Source organism: Aptenodytes patagonicus, chromosome 1, assembly GCF_965638725.1.
Source record: "Aptenodytes patagonicus chromosome 1, bAptPat1.pri.cur, whole genome shotgun sequence".
Taxonomy (NCBI): domain Eukaryota; kingdom Metazoa; phylum Chordata; class Aves; order Sphenisciformes; family Spheniscidae; genus Aptenodytes; species Aptenodytes patagonicus.
In genome coordinates, this window is record NC_134949.1 from 113,077,459 (window position 1) to 113,105,129 (window position 27,671).

General features: G+C 40.0%; 1 protein-coding gene across 14 annotated transcripts in view; it reads right to left on the reverse strand.

Annotated features, from left to right (window-relative positions):
• ROBO2 (roundabout guidance receptor 2) overlaps positions 1–27,671 on the reverse strand; it is a 484,548-nt gene that overhangs the window by 135,298 nt on the left and 321,579 nt on the right. For all 14 annotated transcript variants that reach the window (XM_076352017.1, XM_076351963.1, XM_076352000.1 and 11 more), the window contains exons 3-5: positions 18,892–19,049; positions 17,106–17,226; positions 6,913–7,051 (exon numbers count right to left, since the gene is read on the reverse strand). In XM_076352017.1, coding sequence (XP_076208132.1) covers positions 6,913–7,051; positions 17,106–17,226; positions 18,892–19,049 — 418 coding nt within the window. The remainder of the gene's footprint in view (positions 1–6,912; positions 7,052–17,105; positions 17,227–18,891; positions 19,050–27,671) is intronic.

The window sequence follows — 27,671 nt, forward strand, 5'->3', positions numbered from 1 at the left end:
TTCTGGGCTGGAATGCAAAAAAAAGGCCCATGTGATTGCTACTCAGTCATTTTTAAGGCAACTGAAAAATACATTTGCTGAGCTAACCTCACTCTCCCAAAGAGCTGGTACTGCTAGCTTCTTCTGTGTAAAAGGTTTAAACACTTATTATAGTGTGTCATAAATTTTAACTTGTAATTGAAAATCTCTTCACTTCCTCCAAAAAAAAAAATCTGTATTACTTGCTATGTAATTACAGACTATGCAGCTGCTCTCTTCGGCTTCACTAGAAAATTTGAAGACATGAAACACTGTACAAACCTTATTCAAATTTTATTAAATTGCTAGTCATAGATATTCCATTCTCATACTGGAGGCTCTCAAATAATATCGCTTTCTTCCTGTTACCAGGACTAAAAAGCAGATGAATCAAAAGTTGATGCAGGCCATACTGAGTTCCCCACCACACAGGACACCATCAGCTCCTTAGCAGGAAAGTATAAACTCTATTTCTGCTGGGCAGACAAAGGGAAAGCTACCTGAACGTGTGGCTGGAAAAAGACTTCAATGTATAAAGACAATTTTTATTTAATTTTCAATAGGTCCTGGTCATTCTGCATGGCCACAATTGTCTGAGTTGCTTTAGTACAATTTTTGTGCCATTTCCTTGTGTCAGTTATAATGAAAAAACCCTCTATTTGGGAAATAGCGAACCTAACATTTCAGCCAAAGGCATAAAACTGGTGACCCCACAATATCCTGTTCACCTCCAGTAGTTTGACATGAGTTATACTTGATTAATTATTCCCTAGCCTTTGTGTACTGTGGAGACTATGGTGTGATGCTGAATTTTTAGAGCAATTAAAATAAAATATACACCATGCACCTCTACCCTTGATGCACAATGCATTTCAGTCTTGGGTCGCTGATTTGAAATGGACAGCTTCTGCAAAAAAGCTTTACAGCCCCCAGACTTCACATTATACTTTGTTTCTCCCTGTTAGTGCAGTATCAACACTTTTAATAGCAAATTATTAATTTGCTGGGATTGGTTTAGGCTCTACATAGAATTTTCAAGTCTGAAGAATTTAATTCATTATCACAACAATGTAAAAGAACTATGAAAACAGTTAGCATACATAAACCACAACACTGTTTCCACCGTCCTTCTTACAGCTTTCGTAATTCCTGCCCAAGCATACACAGAAGAGCTCCATGATATGTGCCAAGGTATTCGATATCTCATAGAATCATAGAATAGTTTGGGTCGGAAGGGACCTCTAAAGGTCATCTAGTCCAACCCCCCTCCCGTGGGCAGGGACATCTGCAACTACATCAGGTTGCTCACAGCCCAGTCCAACCTGGCCTTGAATGTTTCCAGGGATGGGGCATCCACCACCTCTCTGGGCAACCTGTTCCAGTGCTTCACCACCCTCAGCGTCAAAAATTTCTTCCTTATATCTAGTCTAATCTACCCCCCTTTAGTTTAAAGCCATTCCCCCTTGTCCTGTCACAACAGGCCCTGCTAAAAAGTCTGCCGCCATCTTTTTTATAAACACCCTTTAAGTACTGAAAGGCTGCAATAAGGTCTCCCCGAAGCCTTCTCCTCTCCAGGCTCAACAACCCCAACTCTCTCAGCCTTTCTTCATAGGAGAGGTGTTCCATCCCCCTCATCATTTTCGTGGCCCTCTTCTGGACCCGCTCCAACAGGTCCGTGTCTTTCTTCTGCTGAGGGCTCCAGAGCTGGACACAGTACTCTAGGTGGGGTCTCACCAGAGCAGAGCAGAGGGGCAGAATCACCTCCCTCGACCTGCTGGCCACGCTTCTTTGGATGCAGCCCAGGATACGATTGGCCTTCTGGGCTGCGAGCGCACATTGCTGGCTCATGTCCAGCTTTTCCTCCACCAGTACCCCCAAGTCCTTCTCGGCAGGGCTGCTCTCAATCCCTTCATCCCCCAGCCTGTATTGATACCAGGGGTTGCCCTGACCCAGGTGCAGGACCTTGCACTTGGCCTTGTGAAACCTCATGAGGTTCACACAGGCCCACTTCTTGAGCTTGTCCAGGTCCCTCTGGATGGCATCCTGTCCCTCTGGCGTGTTGACCGCACCACTCAGCTTGGTGTCATCTGCAAACTTGCTGAGGGTGCACTCGATCCCACTGTCTATGCCATTGATGAAGATATTAAACAGTACCGGTCCCAATACGGACCCCTGTGGGATGCCACACGTCACCAGTCTCCATCTGGACATTGAGCCATTGACCACTACCCTCTGGACGTAACCATCTAACCAATTTCTCACCCTTTACCGGACAGTCCACCCATCAAATCCATACCTCTCCAGCTGAGAGAGAAGGATGTTGTGGGGGACCGTGTCAAAGGCCTTACAGAGGTCCAGATAGACATCATCTGTAGCCCTTCCCGTGTCCGCTGCTGTAGTCACTCCATCATAGGAGGCCACCAGGTTAGTCAGGCAGGACTTGCCCTTGGTGAAGCCACGCTGGCTGTCTCGAATCACCTCCCTGTCCTCCATGTGCCTTAGCATAGCTTCCAGGAGGATCTGTTCCATGATCTTCCCAGGCACAGAGGTGAGACTGACTGGCCTGTAGTTCCCCGGGTCTTCCTTTTTTCCCTTTTTAAAAATGGGGGTTATGTTTCCCCTTTTCCAGTCAGTGGGAAGTTCACCAGACTGCCACGACTTCTCAGATACAATGGATAGTGGCTGAGCAACTTCATCCACCAGTTCCTTCAGGACCCATGGATGGATCTCATCGAGTCCCACGGACTTGTGCACCTTCAGGTGCCTTAGATGGTCTCGAACCTGATCTTCTCCCACAGTGGGCGGCTCTTCATTCTCCCAGTCCCCGCCTTTGCCTTCTGCGGCCTGGGCGGTGAGGCTCGAGCACTTGCCAGTGAAGACTGAGGCAAAAAAGTCATTGAGTACCTCCGCCTTCTCCGTATCCCAGGTAACCAGGTCTCCCGTTTCGTTCCAGAGAGGGCCCACATTTTCCCTTGTCTTCCTTTTATCCCCAACGTACCTATAGAATCTTTTCTTGTTGCCCTTGATGTCCCTGGCCAGATTTAATTCTATCCGGGCTTTAGCTTTCCTTTCTCAAGTCAGGTCTACAGGATTTTGGAAAAGTGATGTCTTTTGACTGTTAGTGGGAGTTATTTTTCATGGGCATTTTGAAAACTTCCACTATAAGAACCACTTTAAGGTTTTAAATTCAAAATATAGACTATCATCTTAGTTGTTTTAGATCATCAATTCAAAATAGTAAAGATTTGCAATGAAGCCTTGCACTCACAGAATAAACTTATGTCGATCTGTTCTCAGTTTTATATCTTGGCTATTCATAAATTTCTGGGTAATTACATAGACAATTCAATAAAATGGCCAAATTCAATTTTTTTAAATAGTCATATTTTCAAACATACTAATTTCTTTAGAAGTTGCTTTTTTTTCTCCTTCAATCCAATTGCAACTGGAGATGCTTACAGTTCACCAGGGACCATTATAATTAAAACTGTAACAGCCTGAAATTATTTTCCAATTATTACTCAACGCACCAATCGGTGGAGCAATACTGTTTATATTTGTCACTAGAAATTACTGTGATTACTTTTCTCTTGGCTTTCACATGTGATTCTATGATTCTATGATTTCACATATGATTCTATGATTCTATGTGTCACTAAAAAAGCTAAAAGGAAGTAAAATGGAAAAACAGAGAAGGATTTCTGAAAGACTATGGATCCAATATCACTGATTCTGGCATTCACCAGGAGCAAATTACAGAAACAAAATGCATACAAAAATTCAGTTTATCCCATTTTGCTATCACTGAACTAGACACTTTTGAAAGCTGAACAATAGACAAATTTAAAAATTTGCAATAATTGTTTAAACAGGCACCTACTATAATTGTTTTATAATCTAGGGATGAAGCCAAAAGGAAGTTATTAAAAAAACAAAACCAGACAGATGTGCAAAGAAGGTCATTAGCTGTAAAAACAGGAAATTCATATTGAAAGCTATAAGACAAATAGCTGCACAGATCTGCTCAGAAGAAGGATTTATGTATGTAGGAAGAATAGCAAAGGGAATTCCTTGAGGGTTTCATATTTCACTGTAGATGTTAAAATGCTTAAAATACAGGAGCTCAGAAGGTCAAAGCTAATTTTGGTTTTACCTCAAAAAAGAAAAAAAAAAAATCTCCCATTTCATCAAGGAGGAAAAACTTAGAAATTATCTTCTTAATTTATAAAATTGCTATTATCAGTTTCTCATCCATCCATCCATTCATTCAGACTATACCTGGGCAAATTTCTTTGCTTGGATTAAAAAATCCAGGAAAAACAATAGCTTTTCTTTTAGATGTTCCAAGTTTATCCTCCTTGATTAAGCATCATGCAGCATGGTTTGGAAATTTTCACTTTTTGGACAGTGAAGACTCTGCTCACGTATCTTGCTATACAAATGATACTTTTTAGAAAAGAAAACATACAGTCCTGATCATCAGAGGTATTTGCTTTTGAAGTGTAGATGTTGGACTCTACTAGATGACCACAATCCATGTGGCTCAGGCGGTGGTAACCCGCTACATAGGCAGCGCTAGTGGTAGTCCTGTATCACCCAAGGTGGTCTCTAGCGTGGGATTACGCAACCTTGCCCCTTCCTCACCCACCCCTGTGATGTTCTGGGACGCAGACATAAATGAAGACATACCCCCACTTTCTATTTTCAGATGCCAAAACACAGTTAATGAAATGTTAAACAGCAGTGTAAAAACACTGTGAAACACTGTGAGTAGTTTCTGAGCCTGAAGTTGATTATGATCAGAATGTACCTGACGAACCTTCTCTTATTTAGTTAAAAGCCCAGTGAAAACTCTTCCTATGCTTCTTGTTTCATTTCTTCTTCCTTAGAAATACGTTATAAATTAACAGAAAAAATGACCTCAGGGCACATATTACTATGTTTTTCCCAGTGAGATATAAAAGAAAAAGGAGGAACATAGTCATTTAAAAAACCCTAATAAAAGTTCAACCTAACAAAAGGCAGTGTTGGTTCATCATCTATTACTTCTGCTTATGAGACCTAGAAGTAGACATGATTTAAAACAACAGAAGCAGCACAATAGTAAGAATAAATCACAGAAGCACAATGTATTTACTATGGACTACTCTACAATGCATAGTTAAATAGCAAGCAAAGAGAAAAACTCATCCTGCAATCCAAAAGTCTGCTCTTCAAAATAATATCTTATGTATTACGTGCATACATATCTATCAATATAATTAGAAAAAAAAAAGTCATTTTTTAATTTTTTTTAAATTGCAAGGAAATTAATTTTAAAATGTAAGTATTTCTATACATATACATAGGTATCTACTTATATAGAAATGTTTTTTCTAGATTATGTATCATTACATTAATATATTTAACTGAAGAATTGCATGCTCACATAAGATATCTTACAGAGTTGAGGATGTAGAAACTAAAACAGGTGTTCTCCAGTTTAAGTTCTGGGATTTTGTTAAAGACTTAGAAATTGAGAAACAAAAGATATTAACCCAAGGCGCAAACATGACTAAGTGCTGTGTGACTCTGAGGAATTTTGCCATCTTTTTTGTGAAAGTGTATGTGACAGCAAGCGCCACATTTAGCAAGTGGTTGAAGACTGCCAGATAACAGTCTTACCACATTTTTCACCTTGTTGGGGTGAAGACGTAAGACATGCTGTGATAAAGAAAGCAGACAGCAATGTCTAAGTTATGTCTTATGTTTTAGTTAGGCCCAGTCTAGTAGTTTGCTCACAGTGCACTTAGTATATGCTGACACAAACTAGCCACAAACACCATTGCAGCTGTTCTTTTTTTAAGATCATGATTGGAGGAGCAGAAATAACACTGGCAGCCAGCCTACATAATTCCAGTGTTTAAAGCACTTGTTTGAAGAACAGAAGATCTAGATTTTTTTTCCTTTCTTCAAATTCCATCAGCAACATCCCAGGAATAACCAGCACTGATGGAAAAGAACAATCAGCTGTGGTGGGGAAAAAAAAGGCACTATTCATGTCTCATGTTGAATTTAAAAGCACTGCGCAAAAATGAATCAGGATTCACAGGCCAGAAGGATTGGTTGGGTTACGGAGACCCGGGTTCTCATTCCTGTTCCCAGACCTATTTCTGTGTTAAGATTTTTTAATCTAATAATGATTCAGCATCAAAACTAGAAAGAGTTCCAGAAAGTGAGGACCAAACTCTGTTCTGTCAGCTGAAAGGAGCCGAGCTAATTTAATGTCCTTTCATAAGACAGATTCTCATCCCCTGATCGTTCTGGAATTTTCTCTGCGTTTGTTCCAGAGTCAATGAATCTTTCTTGAACGCAAGCGGCCTGTTCCAAATTCCAACTTTGTTTTCCACTTCTGCTAGTTTGTTCTTTTGTTTCCTCAAGAGGAAGGTTTCTCTCCAAGACTTAACAGACATTAGCCAAGGAGCCAGCAAAGCCCACCACAGCGCTCTGCTTCTAATTCATGCTGCTAGTGCAACAGAGCGGCTCTGCAACTCTCCAGCCAGGTTTTCTCCCTTTTGGTATCAGCACACTATTACGAAGGATACTATCCCTAGTACATTCCTAAAACATCTTTACTTTTCTCCAGCAAATGCAGTGAATACCCATGTGCTCACAATACCTACACATCACTTTTCTTCCTTCCGCAGGAATCCATTACCTTGGACAATTCAACCCAGAACGGGCTTCCCTGCTCAACTGGCTCTGGAACAGGTTTTGTAGTGCCAAAGACCAGCAATACAGGAAATAAGCCTTGCCCATAATGTCAAATAACAAACAATAAGTCGTAGGGAGTGATTCCAGCATTAGTCAACAACTGAAATTTGAAGGTGTGGGGAACATGAATGTTGCTCTCACCTTCCTCTCGGTAAGTCTGCATCATCTTTCTTCCACCGGACTGTGGGTGTGGGATCCCCCTGCACCTGGCACCGGAAATCCACGGCCTCCTCCTCCAGCACCACTTGGTTAATCGGTCGCCTGAGAAACGTGGGCCGTTCTTGAAAGAGACATTAAAATTCCTTAGTGAGTCAGAGGGTTGAAATGAACACTTTTGACTTTTCAGCATCGTTTTGTTTACCGATTCACAGAACAAAGAAAGGAGGCTGAGCTCCACAAATTCAGACAAGTGGAACTGATGATGTGCATAAAGAGCCCGGAAGATGACTGCCAGGCTGGAGAGGCGGTGGCTGTCGCATCCGGCCCTCACGCGAGAGCCGAGTGCCACCAGAAGGAAGCCTGGGCTAGCACTGACTGCCCACCTGCCACGCCAGCGGAGAAGGCTCCAAGATCGTGCCCTTCCGTGTGAACATTTTGGCTCTGCACGGCTGCATACACAGAGCGTGATCTAAAAGCTCCCGCCCGCTCTAGCGATATAGGAGCTGCCACTGGAGATAGCCTGCCTTTGGCAATAATCAATATCTTGATGCTTTGGAGGAAAATGTAAACTCCGTGTTATGCATCTCAGGCAATTGTGTACTACTGTACAGAGGTCAGAGCTTCCCTGATCCCCATCACTAACTTCACCATGGAAAACTAAATTAAGGTCTGAATAATAAGTTCTGTTTACCCTTGTTATGTTAGCCTGCACGGCTACAAATATTATTAATCATCATAATGTTGTACAGGCCTGCTTAAAATCCAGATGCAGAGCCACAATCTGATCTCAGTTATACTGGTACAAACTCAAAGTACCGGTAATTTCATTTGAAAGGATGTCGCTGGGGTTAGTTTCCAAGTTGCCTTTGGACTGCATAAATTTTGGTCTGTCCTCTCCTAGCTATATCACACTTTCATTGTCATAAATTATTTATGCTAGAGTCAAACCATTATAAGACTGGGTTTATACAAAGCAGTATTTCCACTCAAGACAGGGATTTATTATAAAGACATTTAAAACTGGTTACACACTACGTTTCGCATTTCATTCTCAGCAAGTTGAAGGGTATGATGTCACTTAAAAAATTATTCAAAATTCACACAGATGTAAGCAATACGAGAATCTGACTCAGGCAGTTTGTCTTGATAACTACAGAGCTGAGTTTATGGGTTGGCTATCCATGTTTCTATATCCAAATGAAAAAAAAAAAAACAACATTATTAAAAGAACATTAACAAGGTTGCAAAATCAGGCACGCAGCACCTCAGTGCCAGAAGTGCCAGAACTAAGGCTGTCTGCATGCCCTTTAATCACTCCCTTTCTGTTTATGCCTTATGGGACTGGTTGCAATTATATGATCACATACTATTTTTTCCCCAAACATCTCCAGATTGTTGGTATTCATTTAATGAGCAGGTGTTTAATATTTTGCTTTAGTTGTACAATTTAGTGGGTGGCCTCCTGTCATACTACTCAAACTTCACTTCAAAGATGGAATTATTAATTTCCTCATGACCTCCATTATACCTATCTTAATGCTTCATAAACAATTCACTTATTTTCATAGCTCCTCTCTGAAATGCGATGGGGATCTAAGAAAGCAAGGTAAAAAATATCTGCTAAATTTTGATGCTTAACCTGAGACAAAAAACTGCCATTTTTTTTTTTTAATTTAGCATTTATTTTCTGTGTTCAAAGCTCAGCTTCCATTGAATTCAGTTGCAGCCGATAAAATGTTCACCACTTTTACAAATCAGAATATTAAGTCAGAAAACAAGGAACACAAAACCACCTGTTAATAATTATGTAAATGAGTGACAGCATCACATAGGAATTCCATGATACTAGCAAGGGGACCCACTGGCAGGGAAAAACATATTTTGTCAGTAGAAGAATAGACATGCTCAAGAAACTATAGCACTTTTCCAGATGCTACAGATAAAAACATGTCTAACGGGCAGACATTCTTCTCCCCATTTCTCCCAAGCCTTGCTTCTGTCCCATTCCCAGTCTTGACCAGGACCTGCAGGTTCCAGCAGCGTTTGGGCAAGTAAATTCAGTTCTAGTCTCTAGACACATTGACGTCTGTGTCTTTATTACCTGTCTCAAGTCTGTGTACCAACCATATATAACTTCCACTACAGCTCCTTGTCCTGAGCGTGCTTCATCAGGTTTTTCCTTCCCCGTTCATGTAGTCTCCTGACCCTTCCCCATCTCCAGCTAGGTTTAGGATCATCTTTTGAAAAACAAATAACAAAATACAGACTGTTATAGACTAGGTTTGCTCCTACCCCCACCTATGTGTCCTGGCCAGCCTGTGACAGTGCCTCAAGTCCCTCTCTGTTCCAGCCATTGGCTGTGCCAGCTCCTTCCAGCTGCAGACTGCTTCCTTAGCCCATTTGTCTCCTCCTAGCCCAGAATATTGCTGTTCACAGCTGGAACCCAGCAAGTGTCCAAGTCCAGTCTCCTTTCCGACTACCCATGCCTCTCACTTCTTCGCACCTCACTGCAAACTGACTCTTCTCCACTCTGTGTTTGAACTACGCTTGAACTGGAGCTTCTTTTCTCTGTGCCACCCAGATACAGCCCATCCACAATATTAGCACAAGAAAAATTGGTTAAAGTAACCAAGTACCATCCCAGGAGAGTGACAGTAGCACTAAACTGCAGTTGCAGGAAAATGCTGTTCGGACCTGCATTCTACCTGGTGTCTCTGGTGTATGAATTGATGATTTATTTCTTTTTAGAGAGGTGCATAATTGGCTAAATTTGGTAAAAGTTATTTGGACAAGCAAAAAATTACATCTCTGGCATAGTGTAGCTATTTCCCGTCAAATTTTATGTCCCTGTTATCCAACATGAAGGACCTGCATTTCTCAGGACAAAAGCTTCCTCCGTTCCTCTCCTTCACATCCTTCCCCATTTCCCTCCCATTACCCCTTTCACCTCCAAACTGCAGGAACTTCAACATTCCTAGAGAAGTATGAATTATTTTGGCAATTTAAACAAAAATAAAAATCAGTTGAAGCAGACATCAGGCGTGGAAAATTTTGGATAAAGCCTTTTGGTTTGGCGAACTTATTAAAACTGGACAAAGTAACAAAAGCATTAGTTGTTAACCTCAATGCTAAGCAATGCACTTGGCCTGTCTATAATTCTGTGGGTCTAGAAGGGAATATCTTAATGAAACCTTCTGTAAGTTGCAACAGTGTCTTATTCATAACTTCTCTCCGAAGAAGAGCTCAGTCCAGCCCCTACTCTGAGCTCATACACAATACAGTCTATATTTTGTTATTTGTTTTTCAAAAGATGATCCTAAACCAAGAAATTTAGATCCGGATCAGCATCCTCATATGTGATTTAGAGACCCTTGAATTTAAATAATTCCTGCATGTGCCTGTATGCTGGCTTGGTCTGCATACAAAAATTATTTTAGACCATGTTTATAAAAGCTGCCTGTAAACAGCTAAGAAACTAATGTATGCGTATTTATAAAATTGCTACCTGTGACTGTAAATGCTTCTTATACAGGAGATGAGAAAATAAATTCCTATCACATTTTGAGAAGAACCAAGCTGACAAGACAGTAAATGGCCAAAAAGGTCATTAGGCATATCACTTGATTCCACATCAAGGCAATTTAGGAGTATACATACATGTTTCTTTCAGATCAGCTTCTCAAAACTGTGCATTCTCCAAAACAGTTTAGAATTTGCTAGAAAATAAATATCTATGTAAGTACAGATCCCAGTTAGCAAGGACATGCAAATACCAGTAACTGCTATTTCCATTTTTCCATTATCTCTGCATTTTGCACAGTGTGAATCAGGAAAGAATAAGTCGTCGCTCATGTTGTTTCCTGTATTTGTATCACTCAGACAACCCCTTGAATATGTCCAATAGCTAATTATACAGCTATAAAGTGATCAGAGTGAATGCCATTGCCAATGCAATTAACATTCTTTATGTGAAACTAACTGGATTCGAGTCACCTGCATAACTTGCTTACAACGTTAATCTCTCAGGAGACAGAGAGCTGCTTGCCTGAGCATGCTAAATAAAGAAGGTTTCTTCACACAGGCAGGTGAAATTTAGTTTCAGAGCTAAACTTGAGAAAAAAATCTTTTTTTTTTTTTTAATGGTTTGCCCATAAGCAAAGCCTTGTGGTATAATTAAACATTGTTACTCTGTCAACAGCATTCAGAACACAATATATTGAGAAACAACAAGAAAGGGCAATAAATTAAAATCATAGACATATAAAAATTTTAATATAGCTATTTTATAAGCTTTCACTGAGTAAATAAAGTACCCACTTCCCATACTTTCTCTGATGAATATTAAAAATCTTTGAAGAGAACTATAAAATAGGTCATGGTTATATGTCATGTCAACCAGTTGTGTTCTTACTAGGGTGACCTTTACAACTTCAGAAGAAACTTTGCTTGCAGTTATAAAAGGGGATTGTTAATGCAATCTGGACACACACCTACAATCTGTTGCAGCACTTGAGATATGGACTGCAAGAAAACCTACAGAATCCTAACCAGAAACATAGGAAAATCCTTTCCTTGCTTTGGGTGCTGACACAAGTCAACCCCAGAACTCAATTTTTCCTCTATTTAACAACTGGTCTGAGTATCACAGTCTATTAGAGAGACTCCAATGACCTTCAGATGTATTATTGCCCTTTCTCTGTTCCTCAGAAAGTTAGACAGCCATATATAGGACCTCAATCGAATTAAAATGATCCTAACAACCTTAATATATTTTCTCTGCTGAGGCAACTGCTAGAGTGAAGGATTTGATGGTCCCCATAATGTAGAGGCTCAATCTGATTTAGAACTGTTTTCTCTGTCTTTGCTGGAGAGAAGGCATCATTTTTTAAAAATGTTTTCACGTTCTAGAAAGAAGTATTAAAACACAAATTAAAAGGCTTTGGGGAGGGACTTAATAGCAAATAGTTTAAAAATAAAGCTTTTTTCACTTTAGCGTTCTGATATAAAGGAAAAAAAAGAAACATGAGATGGTTGGAAGTAAGTTTCACTTCAGAATGCTGTCAATAGTGTAGATATTTCATTAACTGCAACATGATCTGGATAAAGTAAAGCTCTCTGCCAAAAATGAAGATGTGGAAGAAGACAGGATATTAGGATCACACTAAATTTACCTATGTTGGCCAAATAAATGAAAATACAATTGCAAAAGCAGATGGTTTTATATTTAAAGACATTCTTCTACTGCCTCTTTTTAGGCACGTTTCCATTTTTCATTTGAGAAATAAGCACTTGCGTAGACATTGCAAACTTCTACATTCTAAGCAGTACCCAAGATGCAACAAGCTTGCACAGTAAAGGCATGGAGCACTGTTAAGGGGCACATGCAAATAAAGTAGAATCATTTTTATCAATCATTAGTGTTTTTCTCCTTTTATATACCTCTACAACCGTATTAATTGCAGTTTTTACTGAGCATTATGTATGGACTTTGGAGACCAAATCAGATCCTTTTTCACAGCAGTGTCATTATCCTATTACAACTTGTCAGTATCTGTGGATAACAAATATTGCAAAGCCAAACTGGCTCTTTGCAAACTGCCACAAGTACACTGCAAGTGTGAAATACAAGGATTTGAAGAAAAACAGGAGGAGCTTTGCTCTGAAGGACAAAATACACACTGCCAATTTCTCTGTCTTGAACTGTGAATGTATACCCGATTTTGGTAGGTTTTCCATGCGGCCGGGAAAGCTTCTGGGACTAATTTCCAGGATATGATGGGACAATACTCTCTGCTAAGGCCTTCCAGATAGTCAGAGCTCAGGAAAGTAAAATAGGGCACAATGTCTTCATTAAGGGGGTTTTGGATTTTTTTCCTCTAACATCATGTCATCATAGTATACTCTTTCTGGAACTGTAGTATCTCTTTCAGCCTGACAATGTCTAGAGAACATCAAACGCAAATACTTCTTCAAGCATCAGACAAAAATACCTCTTCATCCCACTGGACCTTATTAGCTGAAAAAAGGTTCAGGTACCAAAGCTAAAATCAAAGATTAATCCAAAATAATCTTTAATATGGCTGAATTGACATATCTTTTAAGACATTTTTGTACTCTTCTTAGTTATGCTTTATATTCTTCTGAGGCTCTTCTAAATATATCTTTTTCCACTGCTTGATGCCAGCCTCTTGAAGTTGATATATTAAGGCTTTCATTGATTTCAGTGAGCTTCAGAATCAATATACAAGATATACCTTTGTACATTCTCTTCAAACATACCATTTTAAGTCCAAAGGAACAAAAAGGAGTCTGAAATAGTTAAACCAATTGAAAACTTATCTGAGAACAGCGTAGTAGTATGACAAAATGATAAAAGGTTAACTTAAACAGTAATTCTTACTTTATTTAATTTCTGGCTCCATATTATGTATTTACAAACCAAGCTTTCTTACAAATTGGAATGAAACTGTTTCTGTTTTGCATCTTGCTTTAAGTCTGTTCAGCCAAAGGCTATGAGCCCAAACACAAGCAAAGCAGCCTAATTTGTATCACTTACACTTCTGAATTTGGCCTTTAGAATAGTGCGTCCATAATAATAAAGTACCATGCTGCCTCTTTTTGTGAACGTTAGGATTGATGGATTAGTTATTAACTTTCTTTAAAGGCCAGCTTAGACTCTGTGACAGACCCTGCCTTCTTGCTTTACTCCAAGATTACACCTTGGAGGCTCATAAAGGCAAAAACCAGCAGTAGTGCTTGAAAGAGAAGACTAACAAAATGTAATGCACCATTGTCACTATTCAAAACACAGGAATAATTTTGGGAAGCACTGCTTATACAATCAGTTTGCTTTATGATATTTTACTGTGAAAGTTTGGCAATTTTCTGCTAGTAGAAGAATCATGACTTGGGAACAAAAGAAATGCAATCTGCACCGACACTAACAGTATGCTGTTAGCAGTGCCTAAATGTTGAAAACTAGGTTTCCTATGCAGGCAGGGTTGAAAAAAAGAAAAATTACTTGTTTTGTGAAAGTTCTACATGTATTATCCACAACTCTCTCTCAGCAAAGGTTATTGAATGGGTAACCAGCCAAGTGGATACATTCTGCATATGGGAAACTTTCATTTTCTCCTCCTACTTCTTTCCAAGGTTCTCATTGCCCATTTTTTTTTTTATTTTTTTTAAACTCGGGAAAAGTGTAATCTTTTCAGCTAGGCTTCCATGCTGTTCCCCTCGGGCCACCAGTTACCACCACACTGACTCAGTTTTTCCAGAGGCAATGCCTCAGGCTAAATTTACTGTACAGGGAGCCAGAGATCTGTCACGAGTCACATGCAGAAATTAACTTCAGGTATTACAGAAAAACTTGCAAAGCCAAAAGTAACAAGTGGCTGATTCCTGGAAAGGTTTGAGAACTAGTATGAAACAGTTCCTTTTCCTACAGAGTAGTGTGTTTACTAAGGCTCCCTTCACACTATGGAAAGGGTTTGTTATTTGGAAAAGGAATAGAGACATTAATAATCAGCTAATTAATACACATTCCTCTCCAGAATCAGCACCAGCTGTCGGCTTGCCAGCCACTTTATTAAATTCTCTAAGTCTCTTAGCTAAGATATCTTCTTTTTAATTATAAAGCCCATTTTCAAATATGTTCAAAACAGTTAAAGTTGGGCACATAAATAATATATAAGTATTATGGTATTTTTAGCACATTTTTCGCAACATTTGCACTATTCCCATGTTCCTCAAACCTGTGAGTCATATTAGAGGAAGGCTGTGGACTTACCAGATGACCCATGGTTTTGCCTGTGTTCAGTAAAGTCATTCTGAACATGCACAGCCAATCTGACGTTTCCCAGAGTTGCTGGATTTATTGGATTTATTGTGTATGCTTAGACTGATTGGACTGTCCAGTAGATACATTGCTTCCTGGAAACATCATGGATAATGCTCTCCAGTGCACCGTGCACGCACCCACCCACACACGAGCTGCTGCCTGGAGTCCAGGAACGGAATACAACTGCTCTGCCGGTGGAAGGCAGAGCCAAGCCACCTTCTTTTGTACGGAGCGGACCAGGACAAACCTGGACACGCCTATACAGTGAGCCCAATACACCAACACAGAGCTTCAGGGCCAGGTGGCAGCCAGGCAATGGGCACAGGATGGTCGAATCATCTTGTCAAACAGCAGATCATGACCTGAGCGCCTGCTTCCTGCATGCTAGTCTTGTACAGCCAAAAGGAAGATAGGAAGGGAATACCTAGATAGAAGGGGAATTTTAGAGAGGAAGGTACCCAGAGGGGAAAGGAACTTTAAATACAATTTTCTTTTGGTCGTCTAACACAGTTATGAAGAATTAAAATATCTAATTTCATTTATTGCTGATTTTGTTCAGTATTCACAAAATAGGCTTAGATTGTGTTTTACGAGTTGATTGCTACGATTAAATCCTGTAAAAAAATTCAGATTATTGTAATTGGCTATGTAATATTTTACATATCAAGACAAACCTAATACTTTTCGTAGCTCTGCAGGATATGAAATTACATGCATATTTCAGTTTTTATTCCTACAGTTCAATGCTTTTTAACCAATTATTTTCTTAAGGATTTCTTAAGGCTTTGTAGTTTAGGACTGCAATCTGCTTGCTATCCACAGGGAGTATTACCAGAGATTATCAGTACTTAAACTGATGAAGAAGATATGTCATGCCTCTTTCACATCTGTATAAAGGCACAACTTCAACAGATTGGCTGCGAAGGACATAATAATTTGATAGAGATCCTTCCTGTGTTTTTTTGCAAGGTATACTAGTTCTATCTTTAAACGTCATATGCTTCCATGAATCCACAACAAACTAAGCGGAGTTTAGTTTTACAGCATTTAGCATTTTAGCATTACAGTCTTGTAATGCTGGAAAGCAGCAAATCCTCAGTCACTCACAGATCTTGTCTAGCATAAACTTTTCTATGCCTTTGTGAATCCCATAATATGTTTTTTTTTAAAGTGGACAACCAAATGTTGAATTGCACATACATGCAAACACAGATGGCAATATGTGTGACTGGGTTTTCCAGTGCACCATATTAGACAGAAGGTGAAAAAATTAGGAGCACCTGCTTCAGAAAGGACCTCAGGATTTCTATGAAAAGTCTTATGGAATTACAAGCAGTCTTGTTTGGAATTTTGGTATTGTATCAAGGATATCAAAGAGGTGTAGCAGGAGGGAACATTAACATTATTTCTCTTTCTCTTTTGTATGCATGTATGTGTTTTCTTTAGCAGTGACGGGTTTTTTCCTTATTGATTTTCTTTTGTTTGCTCAAGACCTCTTGACTAATTCCTACAAAACCCCATCTAATGGTAAATAGAAATGTCATGACTGCAGGACGTACCACAGCAGGATTTTGCAGCTTTGCTTCTTATCCAGTTGTGAGCAGTATGGATCCAGCTCTAGGTTCAGTATTACTCTATTCTTGCTCTAGACCCTAACCAAAGGGCAAATGTTCTTAACAACTTCTTGCCTTGCCCATCAGGCCTGGAAGCTCTTTCACACAGGAAACCTATTCATTTTTGATTCATTCAGCAACACCAAAAACCTAGATGATGCCCTGGCTTACAGGATGAAAAGCTGGTTTATGCCCTTTAAAAAACAAATGACAAAAGTATCTCTATGTATTCAAAAAGTTGATCTCGGGATTTTATCCAACGACTTTTTACTGATCAACTGAGCTCTTTTGTGCTCTCCTACAAAGGTTTGATTTCACAGCGCCACAGAAATAAGGAATTATTTAAATAGGCAATGCTGGTCCAAATCTCTGTTAAGCAGGCATCGTCAACTGTATTAGAAGTACCTTAATTACATTTGGCAATTTTGTGAGGGAGAGCATTATGCCCTGCATTACCATCTCTGAGTGTATGCATATCACTAAGGACCTCCAATTAGATTGAAACTATGCGCTTAGAAGGAAAATGTTGAGCCATCACAGCTTCATAATTATAAACCGCAGCCTTTGAAACCTGGTCTTCTTCAGAAACTGTGAAATGCAGCTTAAGCAGTACTATTGTGTTTTGTTAACCTTGTTTCATCTCATATTTTGATGAGTCACCCAGGTTAATTCAGTCTATGGCATTTGTAGTGAAAAGGAAACAAAAGCTTGAGTCACTTTACCAAAGACAGTCAGCTCTGCCGGATCGCTGTCTCGCTCCCCCACCATGTTGGTTCCAACACAAGTGTACATCCCGGCATCACTTTTTCTTGTATTGGAGATCATCAGCTTCCCACCACGTATCTGTTTCAAAATAAGGAATATATTTTTAATTTCAGATAAACAAAAGATATAAGAAAAAAGCTACCTTTTCAGGTAGCAAGTTCCACAACTAAGGCATTTAAAAGTTTTGTTTGTAAATATATTTACAGCTTTAAAATTATAATCCTATATATTTAAATAACTTCAAGCTGTTCTAGAACACATTTTATCCTACTGACTGATTTTAACTACATTTCAGTTTTTTCTTTGGTTTTCATTAGATGCTTTACATTTCAAAGATTACATTTCTTGCTGCCTCTTTGGCAATGCAGAGTGCTTGTATTTCTTGCATGATGACATGTAAAGCACTCTTGACATCTCTCTCAAGAAAAAGGCAATTTTACTTAGTTTTATTTAGTTCATTTTATTTTACTGGTCACTGAACAATTTCCTTGTTCACTGATTAAGACAGATTTTCTCTTTTCCTTGATGTAAACAGACTGAATCTAGCCCACACTGAGAATTAATAAGTTTAAGACTTAACTTTTTCCTGGCTACAAAGGGTGCTTATAGAGTGAAAGAGCAGGCTAGTTGAAAGAAATAAAGTAACAAATTTGCAGCTTGTGAAGTCACATACAATGTCAAAAGTTAGACAATGGGGTGCTTCAGAATAAACTATGAATATAGCCAAAGAAACTTGAGAGTCAGGGAAGGATAACCAATTCCCTGTCACTCTTCCTTCCTCTACTCTTGAGTAGACCCTAGCAGAGACAGCCTGGCCCACAAATAGCAAACTCTTAGATTGTTTAGCTTGAAATACTTCCTTAGGCATCCAAAGGAACAAACAAGCTTCCTGATAGTACTTCCATATTGAATAAGGTCAGCACTGAATGAGTTACATATCACTACATACGACGTAAAACTTTATTGAAGGAATATTAATAGTGAAAAGCTAAGCATTTAAATATTAGGAATGAAATATGTCCCCGCACCCTTAATTTATCCCATTTGCTTGCACATACCATGATATAATTTCTAATTGCTTGATAAGTTAGGTATTTCTGCTGGATCCTTTTTCATTCAGTACATGGAATGAACTATCACAGAATTCAACCAGTGTTACTCATTTACTCAATAGATATTCTTATTCAGGAACAATCATTCTTTAGAGTATAACTTCAGCCTTCATTTAGAATACACATCCCAATTACTCCACTAAATACAACATTACCAATATCATCCTAAACTGTTGGTTTTTTCCCCCAGAGCATTTGTGTACCTCATAGATATGACTAATTTTATCTTCAAAGCACCTCTCTGATATAAGGTCTGATATTCTCATTTCACTGAACTGAGATCTCATTCCAGTGAGCTGAGGTCTAGAAAAGGTAAGGCCAAATCGGTCAAAGACATCCACTGAGGCTCCCATCCAACAGAGCACCTTACATGACCAAATCTACAGCTCTAATGGACCTCCGTTACACTGGTTATACAAATCAAGCCTCAAGAAGTTCAAGTTGGAGACCCAAACCAGAAGGAATAAACAACCTTCCCCCCTCATTTGGGAAAGCTCAGAGAGGCAAACTGCCAAGAGTAATAACAAGTCTCTACAGGAAAGGCTATAAAGCTGTAAAGTTCTGCTGCACTGAGCTGCGGGGCTTCAATGCAGGCCCTGTGTCTATAGACAACCACCTGAGTTGTACTCACACTGATCCGCTCTTCCCTGTCATCAATACGGACTTTATCTTTCTTCCAGTAGATGGTAGGCTCAGGGTGTCCACGAGGTGGCTGGCACTCCAATATGGCAGGCTCTCCAGCTGCCACCACAACATCAGTAGGGTTTTGGCGGAAGTCATCCCGTAGCACTAATGCAATAAATGAGGGAAAGGAGAAAAAAAATTACTAGAAGTGATGACATTGTAAGTGTGTGGGGCGAAATACGCGCAGATACATATAATATTAAACCAACAAAAAAGTCTCAACCATTTATTAGGTGAGGACTTTGCATCTGATATTTACTATAAAAGATCTCATAAAAGAAGTTGGTGAGGTGTGACCTTTTGTCCAATGGAGGCAGATTTCACATAGATGGATTTTTTTCCTTGTTTTTTCTCCAGATAAGAACACTGCTCTGCATTTAAATTAGAAAGACCTGTAGCATGCATTACTTTTTTTAACCTTGAGAGGGGCACTTCCCGTCTTTGCAAAAGTAGCTTTGCAGGTCTGATATTGAGTTCTTTTCATAACAGAAAACAACATGCTGAATATCTGGCTTGCCTGGATCTCCAACTTCAGCATAAGCTAGGTAAAGAAGTGACACAACTGATACCAAAATGCAGAGTTACACTTTGATTAAGGGTATTGTTATTGTTAATATTATTATTGTTATCACCAAATACATGCTGAAGCGATCACCTGAAAGTGCTGAAGTGATCATCTGAAAGGTGTCAGAGAAATCAAGCTGATGGTAGTGTGCTTCCAGCATATTTCTTTCTTCCTTTTATTTTTTTAGTGTTAATATTTCTGCAACTTTGACCAGTGCTGTCTCATAACATTGAAAGGAAAGAGCATTTAAATTACCAAGCTGTTTGAGAACTAAATTAGGCAACATAGGCCAGCTTTTTATGTAAATCAAGCTTCTATAAAGAAGGATTAGGTCCAACTAGCTAGCTTCAGTGTGTTAAAATGATAGCCACTTCATCATTATTCTTCCATGTGTGTCCTAGTCTCTAGGTTAATTGACATTCTTATAAACATAAAACTGAAAATAGCTCTAGATGAGCTACTGAAATAGAATTTAGGGCATTTCCCCTCCTTGAATTTCAGCTACGTATGGCTTTCATTACAGCTTTAAAACAGTTCTCGCCCTTAATGGAACCAGGGCCCTCTGAGAAATTAGAAAACACCGTATCCTAGTGAAGGGGCAAGTCAGGAAGAGTTCAGCAGAAATTGCTCAGTCTCATTTCATAAGCAGAGATAATTTACTGCTTTCAATGTTAATAAAATGTGTCCCATTTTAACATTTGGAACTGAATATTTTTCTGTTGTGTAATAAGCCAGAAGAAAATATGATTAATACATACAAGAACTGGTCTCTGAATGGGCTGAGGTGAGCAGGCTGTATGTATGTGGCACTCAAAATGACATATGAGGTAACTGTTATTGTTCCCCATTTTGGGATATACAGGTAGATCCCAGAGGAAGGAGGGAATTAATTGGAAGTTAATTCCTTTTCTAACACAAAAAAGAGTGATTATTTAGGTCTTGCTCTTGAAGCATAAAATAGAAGTGACAGGACGCAGTTGGCAACAAATGCAACGCTGGCAAGAACCCATATTCTTCTTAGGTGACACACCCAATTGATACATTTTTTCCAACAGATAACAAAAGACTCAACCCCAAAATATTTCTGATGATTAATACAAAGCACTCGTACACTTTTGATTCACAATAATCACATTGACAGAAATGGAATTTATAGAGCTTCAAGATCAAATGGAAGAAATAACTTATGTAATGCACAACACAGAAACAGTATGCTGAAGATCGTGGGCTGCTGACTATTTGGCATTACAACATTTTGCAAAGCCAAGAAAGCTAATACCACAGCAATTTCAGGGAAAGAACCAGAAAAAAAAGTCTTACAAAATCACCTATTTTAGGAAGCATCTTCATGTGTCTCTGGAATCACTATGATACACAGGATGAAAAAATACTTCTAGGCAATGCTATGCCCTCTTTCATATAACTGGCAAATGGATAAACATCAACTTCTTCCATTATTATTACACACAAAATAAATATTAATTTTTGTTGCCTTGATTCTTTGTACAATTACAGAACTTCTGGGCAAATCCATTAGTGGAAAATCCCCAGAAAATCAGCAGATCCCACAACATAATGACTTTATACTCCCGACTCCTAATTCCTGGCAGCAATATTAAGGAAAGCATTTTCCTTGAACATTTCACACTGCTATAGGAAGCTGACAAATACAGTTTCTTGGGGTGACACACAGCAAATTACATTAACTTTCTCCGAATCATCCCAGCAACAGTGTAAGGTTCCAATCAGCCTCAGAATATGAGGCTAAGAGGTGAGTTGATTTTATCACATTCCTTTACCCAAGCCTTACTGCAAATCTGGCTTGAATGGAAGACAAAATTGATGCTACGGGGTTTACTTAATCCCGCTCTGTACCTCAGCGCATATGCGAATCTTGAATAGATATATCTCACTATTTCCATCTAAAGCATTCTGTGTTTTGGAGAAAAACAAAAAATGGTTGTAGAAAAATGAAACAGGGAAAAAATAAAGCAGGGACAGAAAGACAAAGATAAGAGAAAAATGTGTGGAATATAAATTAAAGAGAGAAAACAACTCAGAGAGGAAGAGAGGGAACACTGTAAGTTTAGGGAGAATGAAAACAAAAAGCCAGGTAAAGGAAGGAAAGAATAAGAATAAAAGCACAGAGAAAAACAAGGTAAAGAGCAGACGGCATGGGCTGCCATTCCTGTGATTCAGTGCTTTTAATGCAATATAACAACGACAATACAAAGCACAGACATTAATCTGATCAGCACAGCCATCCCAGCACATCCAAACATCACCCCAAGAGAGAAGGAGCAGGGAAGAGGAAGGGCACGTGTGGGGGAGACCAGAGGGCGAGCTGGAGAGCTCAGCTGTCCTACTCCAGTGGCACAGAAAGCCACAGAAGAAAGAAGCATCAACTGGAAGTTCAGTTCACACTTATTAGCACGGTAAATGGAAAAGCTGCAACAGAGCTTAGTGCATTCACCATATCTAATAGCACAATCATCTGTGAAAACAGAAAAATGGTTGAGAGCTGCAAGAATATTCCTCAGCCAATTATCCACAGTTGCTGGGTACTTCCAAATAACTATTAGTGAGCCTGAGCAGATCACCCACCCTCTCCACACACTGGCAAGAGGCTTTTGTTCACTCGAGAAACCAGCCCTTCTCAGGGCCTTCTTGGCAGGGCACAAATACTAATGTTTTAATTCAACACAAGTGGCAAAACACTGCCATCAGGCTCCTCCTCTTCATCCCGTGTTCTTATCTTGCTTTATTTTAAAATAAGGTACGCAGCTCCCTTTGTGCTTGCCGTGGGTGCTACCCTACATTTAACAAGGGATGCCAAAGAGAAAGATCGCTGACACCCCGCCCCGTGTGCCCACGCTGGGACCGCAGTGCCGCTGGTCTCCTCGGAGAGCAGGACCCCGGAGGCTGCTGCGCAGCCCCAACGGCAGCGACGGCGATGCAGGGCAGAACCGCTCCCCTCTGCCAGCCTGACGGCAGCGCAAACGTCCTCACGTTTCGAGAGGCAAAGCCTCGGAAGGGCAAAAGCTTCCGGATGGCTACACCTCGCTGTCTGGAGAGGCACCGGGGGATCAGAGAGCTGGAAAGGACAGATAATCGTACACACAGCCTACAATGGTGCTGTAGACAAAAGTTAATTAAAGTTTGATTGGTCTCTCTGTAGCTCGAACAAGCTGATGCTGCTCAAACAAGATAGATGTCTGCGAGCTGTCACGTCAGTCTTTAAGGCATGCAGTCAGTCTTTAAGGCACGCAAAGTCCTGTACGGCCATTTATAGGTACCCGCGAGCGCAATCACGGAAAGGAAGCACATCTAGCAACGGCAGTGCTGAGATAAACACTCACAGGCCACGCATCTGCCAGACTGAGGGAGAAAGAAGAAAAAAGAAGTCCCCGCTACCAAGGCAACTGCTTACCAGCACCTGCCAGCTTAGGCCCAAATCCAGGCCTTGGTCAAACTGATGCTCATGAACTCAGGGTATTACATGGAAACCGAATTAATTTCCTTGACCGAGGCTCCAGCAATTTGTTTAAAGGAAGAGGAGATAAAGCCACAATGTTTATGGGGTAGGAGGGAAGGTGGTAGGGTCAAAATTATTCTAGGCTAGATATCCATGCTTAATCCTGCTTTCCACTACAACAGCTTTCAGGCCTTTAGAAAGAAAACATTTTTATAGGAATTACATTTACATGATGATTACAAATAACCATCTGTTTGCTTCCACTTTTTCAATCTGGTCCATGTCCCACGAGCCCTCCAGCCTGTGGTCAGAGCAGCTAAGCTGGAAGGAAGAAGTGGATGCCCGTCAGGAGGCTTTGGGATAATTGCATTCTTCTCCCACCAGCGCTCGGCTCTCCACCTCCTCCCCCCAGCGTGCACGGCGAACATCTGAGATTACCGGGGATGGGAGGGAGAGAAAGACTATCGTTTTGCCTCTTTCAATGAATGATAATGTCTTAAAACACAACTACATCTGTCGTGCTGACTAGAGGATATAAAGAGATATCGAGTAAATATTAATGTGCTTCTGTAACTTGGGTCCTGGTAGTTTATCTTCCCCCTCCTATTCTGTTTTGTGCTTATCTCAGGATAGTATTATTCTCATATAAAGATTTTACACAGCCACATCAGTGGCAGATTGGTCACCTGCCACACACAGGTAGGTCTCCCCTGATCCAAGGCACTGCCCCACAGGCATTTTCCTAAATCCCCATCTCTCCACCACGGCTTTGGCTCTTCTCTCCTCCGATACATACCGATATGCACAATCAACATGAATTATTATGTCAAATAGCTGCCCAGATGTCATGCAGTGGACAGATGAAAGGTTTATTAAACTTTAGGTAGCGTATGGTGCAGGGGGCTATTTTAGAACTTGGCTAATGTGTGTGATCTACTGAAACGGTCCCTGAGCAAGCTGGCACTATCAGCTGCAACGGGGTGACAGAAAAAAAACAAGGGGTCACAGACAACCTTCCTCATGAAGAATAATAATACACTTCATTTGAAGATGCTGCTGCCCTAGCTCTTTGTTTCAGCAACTGCCTCTGTCACATTTTGTAAGGAAAATTAAAAAAAAAAAATCACAAGCTAGGCAATAGTCCTAGGCAAGACTCCCAGGGACTTCCTGATCTCCCTCTGCGTGTGCACAGCCTGGCAAAAGCTGCCATCCTTTTTTTAAAAAACGATGATAAGGAACTATACATTTTTTTCCTCCTTTTCTTCTTCCCATCCTTCGCCTATCTCCTGATACAGATATTGCCTAGGAGACACGAATGCTAGCTAATTTACCATGTCTCAAAATGTTCAGACTTTACGTTAAAATGGGGCCCCAAACCTGCGAGATTAATTTTCAGAGGTGTTAGGGTATTTTCAAAGAGTCCAGTAGCTTCAACAACGTTTGATTAGTAGGGTCCCTAGAAATCAAAGTGAGGAAGAGACCAGCAGGGAGATGCCTGCATCAGGAAACAAAAGAAGGAGAATCTTCTTTGCAGATCCAGAAACTTTCTTTGGTTTCATCCCTTTTTCTTACTCAGTACTTCATGTGCTTCAGTAACCTACTAAGTACTTACAGTTAAAGGTAGCTTGCTTTTTATTCTCAGGCCTCAGCAAAGACCAAAATGTGGAAAAAACACTCCATTCTGACACGTTCTCTAAAACTTCTAACAGTTCATACATACAGATATAGCCATTTATAGAATTTGGACTTTGTGACGAGCATTAATGTCTAAACGTGAAAGTGGAGACCCTTGCTTCTAAACACAGAATCTATTAAACCAAGGGAACAGAGAATTACAGCGTTAGAAATCAGGTGCACGAACCAACACTGACAAGTAAGTAGACAGATTCCAAATGGAGTCAGTGGGAGATAGTTGGCTTTTTTTCTCTCTAAATTTCAGTCTGAGGTGTACCCCAACTAGCTGATTGCACAACGGTCAGGAAAGAAAGTAGGCTTTTTCCATCCTTATTTACAGCACACACTGCAAGAGTCGGACTGAAATCTTTCTTGAACAGTTAACCCAATTACGGGCACTGCTGACCTATTTTCCTTTTTACACAATTACACAGGTATACAAGTGATAGTTATTGCAGACATTAGCTTATGATTTGCTTCTGATTTTTTCAAGCCTGCTATTTGTGTTGAATTAAGCGTATGCAATACAGCCTGAATACACTTACTGAAAAATTGTATAATGTCCTTGCCTTTCTTGTGATTCATTGTGCTCACCTGAATGCAATCTGACATCTCCATAATTTTTTCTGAAAGATTTTATTTGACTACTAGATAGCGTGAAGAGTGGAGATTTTTCTAATTTGGAACATAACATATTTATGTTTAAGCTTCCTGATAGAAAACAAAGTTCTATCACCTGTCTTCATTGCAATGAAGCCCCAATAACCATCTCTCTTTTTTAAACTCCCGCCTCCTTCCACCAACAAATTCTGAATGCTGCAGTTAATAGCCAGCAATCTCATTACCCATCTGCCATAAATCTTCAAAAGCATCGCTGTGTTTTGACAGTCAAGAAAGGCAAAGGGAAGCAATAAGCATAACCAAGTATTCTTTATGAATGCAAATATCCTGAAGACCACATTTAAGTAATTTCAGAAATCTAAAGCTATACAATGTAATATGTTGAAAAATTTTCTCTAGGATACAGAGCAGATTTCTTTTTTCTTATTCTTAAAGCATAATCACTCTTGATGAATGCACTGCACAGATTGCTAATGCTAACAAAAGACATGTTGCCAAGAGTTTTATTTCATTGAAACTAAAAACCCTGTTACTTGCTTAAAAGTTCAGAGACTTTCTAGAACTGGTACCACAATTGCAGACAATGAACTTAAATGCGCATGGTCTGTTGTAAGTCTTAAGATTTAACAAGGATCAGACATTTAGCAGTTTACTAGAATAGCTATTTAATGAACCTTTAAACTCAAGTCTGAAGTTAGCTTTTACGTGCTCTTCACATTTAACGGACTACAGATTCAGAAACTCATGGGCAAGTAATTTATTTTTTCCCAACTAATGTGAATATCAGATGTGGAACCAAGCACAGCTTCAAAAAACACCACATCACAACTGAAGTAGTGTACTTTCACTGTCACTTGTATGCCAGCATGTGTTCTTTGCAGCAAGAATATGGGACTAGTTTCACCAAAAGCACTAGAGGACACTTCAAATCACATCAGCTATGCTTTTCTCCCAGCAATGCAGTAGGGAAGATCGTGTTTGGTAAAAGAGGCAATCCTCCAGAATCCCTCTTAGGCTACTGTCAGAAAAAGGATAGACCTTTGCTCTCCTGCAGTACAGCCATTCTTAGGTTCTAATAAGCAAAATTTAAAAAAAACCCACAACACCCCAAACTTAAAGGAATTAGAAATATAGAACCAATTTTCAAAAGCAATGGCATCCAAAAAACCCCAAATGTTACTGTCAGATATACGAACGAAATTCAGGTGGGAGTTTTTCACTGAGTGCTTCAGAAGAGCACACAGGAACTGCACTGTACATACAGAGTACAGCACAGAGATTCCCCAGAACGTACAGGTTTAATTAGTAAGTTCAGAAACCACAGTATAATAGCATGCAGGTTTACTGTTGTGAGTACAAAAGTAGCGCTGCCAGGTACCTGCAAGCACTATGCTCAACCTAATGAACGCTACCTAGAGTTTCACACAGCATTGAGCAATTGTATTTTTTCTGTTTCCAGACTGAAGTTGGTTCTCCCGCAACCACTTTAGCTGCTTCAGTCCCCTGGGCTTACAGTTCAAGCCCAGCCAAAACACCTAAAATGTACATGTGCCCTCAGTAAAACAAAGGAATAAGAACAGATGAGAATCATGAAAACGAATACAAATAAATGAATATTTCTTGTACGAGAAATATAGAATGTTATATGCTTCATTTAACCAATATAATACAGACTGCAATCTCCGAGCTTCACTGGAGTGTGAATAGCCTCTAATAAACTTCTTGTGGACACATGCACAACACATACACAACAGCTGGGATGCTTTCCCATCTTGGCAGGGGGTCGCTGCCACATTACTGCTGTACTTAAGCCACATTAGGCAAAGCATCGAACAAAATAGGCTGTTGCCCAACATAGGAATTCTCTTCCTTCCATCCCCCGACCTCCTCCCCTAACCCTGGCCTCTATCAAGCTTTATCTGTTAATTATAAGCTAAAATTAATCTATTCAGTTTTGGTGAGCAGGATTTTTTTTTCGTCAAGGCTTTTGTGTTGTTCCTTTCAGAAGTCAGGATTGAAAATGAGGTATTTGAGCAGACGTAGCAAGGCACATGCTTCTCGATAAGCTTTCATAACTCCATTGCAAGGGGACTGTGCAGCCACACTTCATCAGATACGGAGCGTGAGATGCATCCACAGCTGGCGCACAGAACCAGTGGGAGCCGTCTGCTGCTTCTTGAATACCTCACTTCCCATCCTGCAAACTGTCCTCATGTCAATAGGCCATTTTGGGGCGCTTGCCAGATGCCATTTAAACAGGCCTGCTCTATAGGCTTGGCTGGCCTCACGTCCTCTGTCCCATAAACGGGCACGTCATTGCACACAGGCTCAGCAGTGGCATTTCCTGCAGGACCTAACCCGAGTGTGCCTTCGTGAATTGTTAACCTTCTGA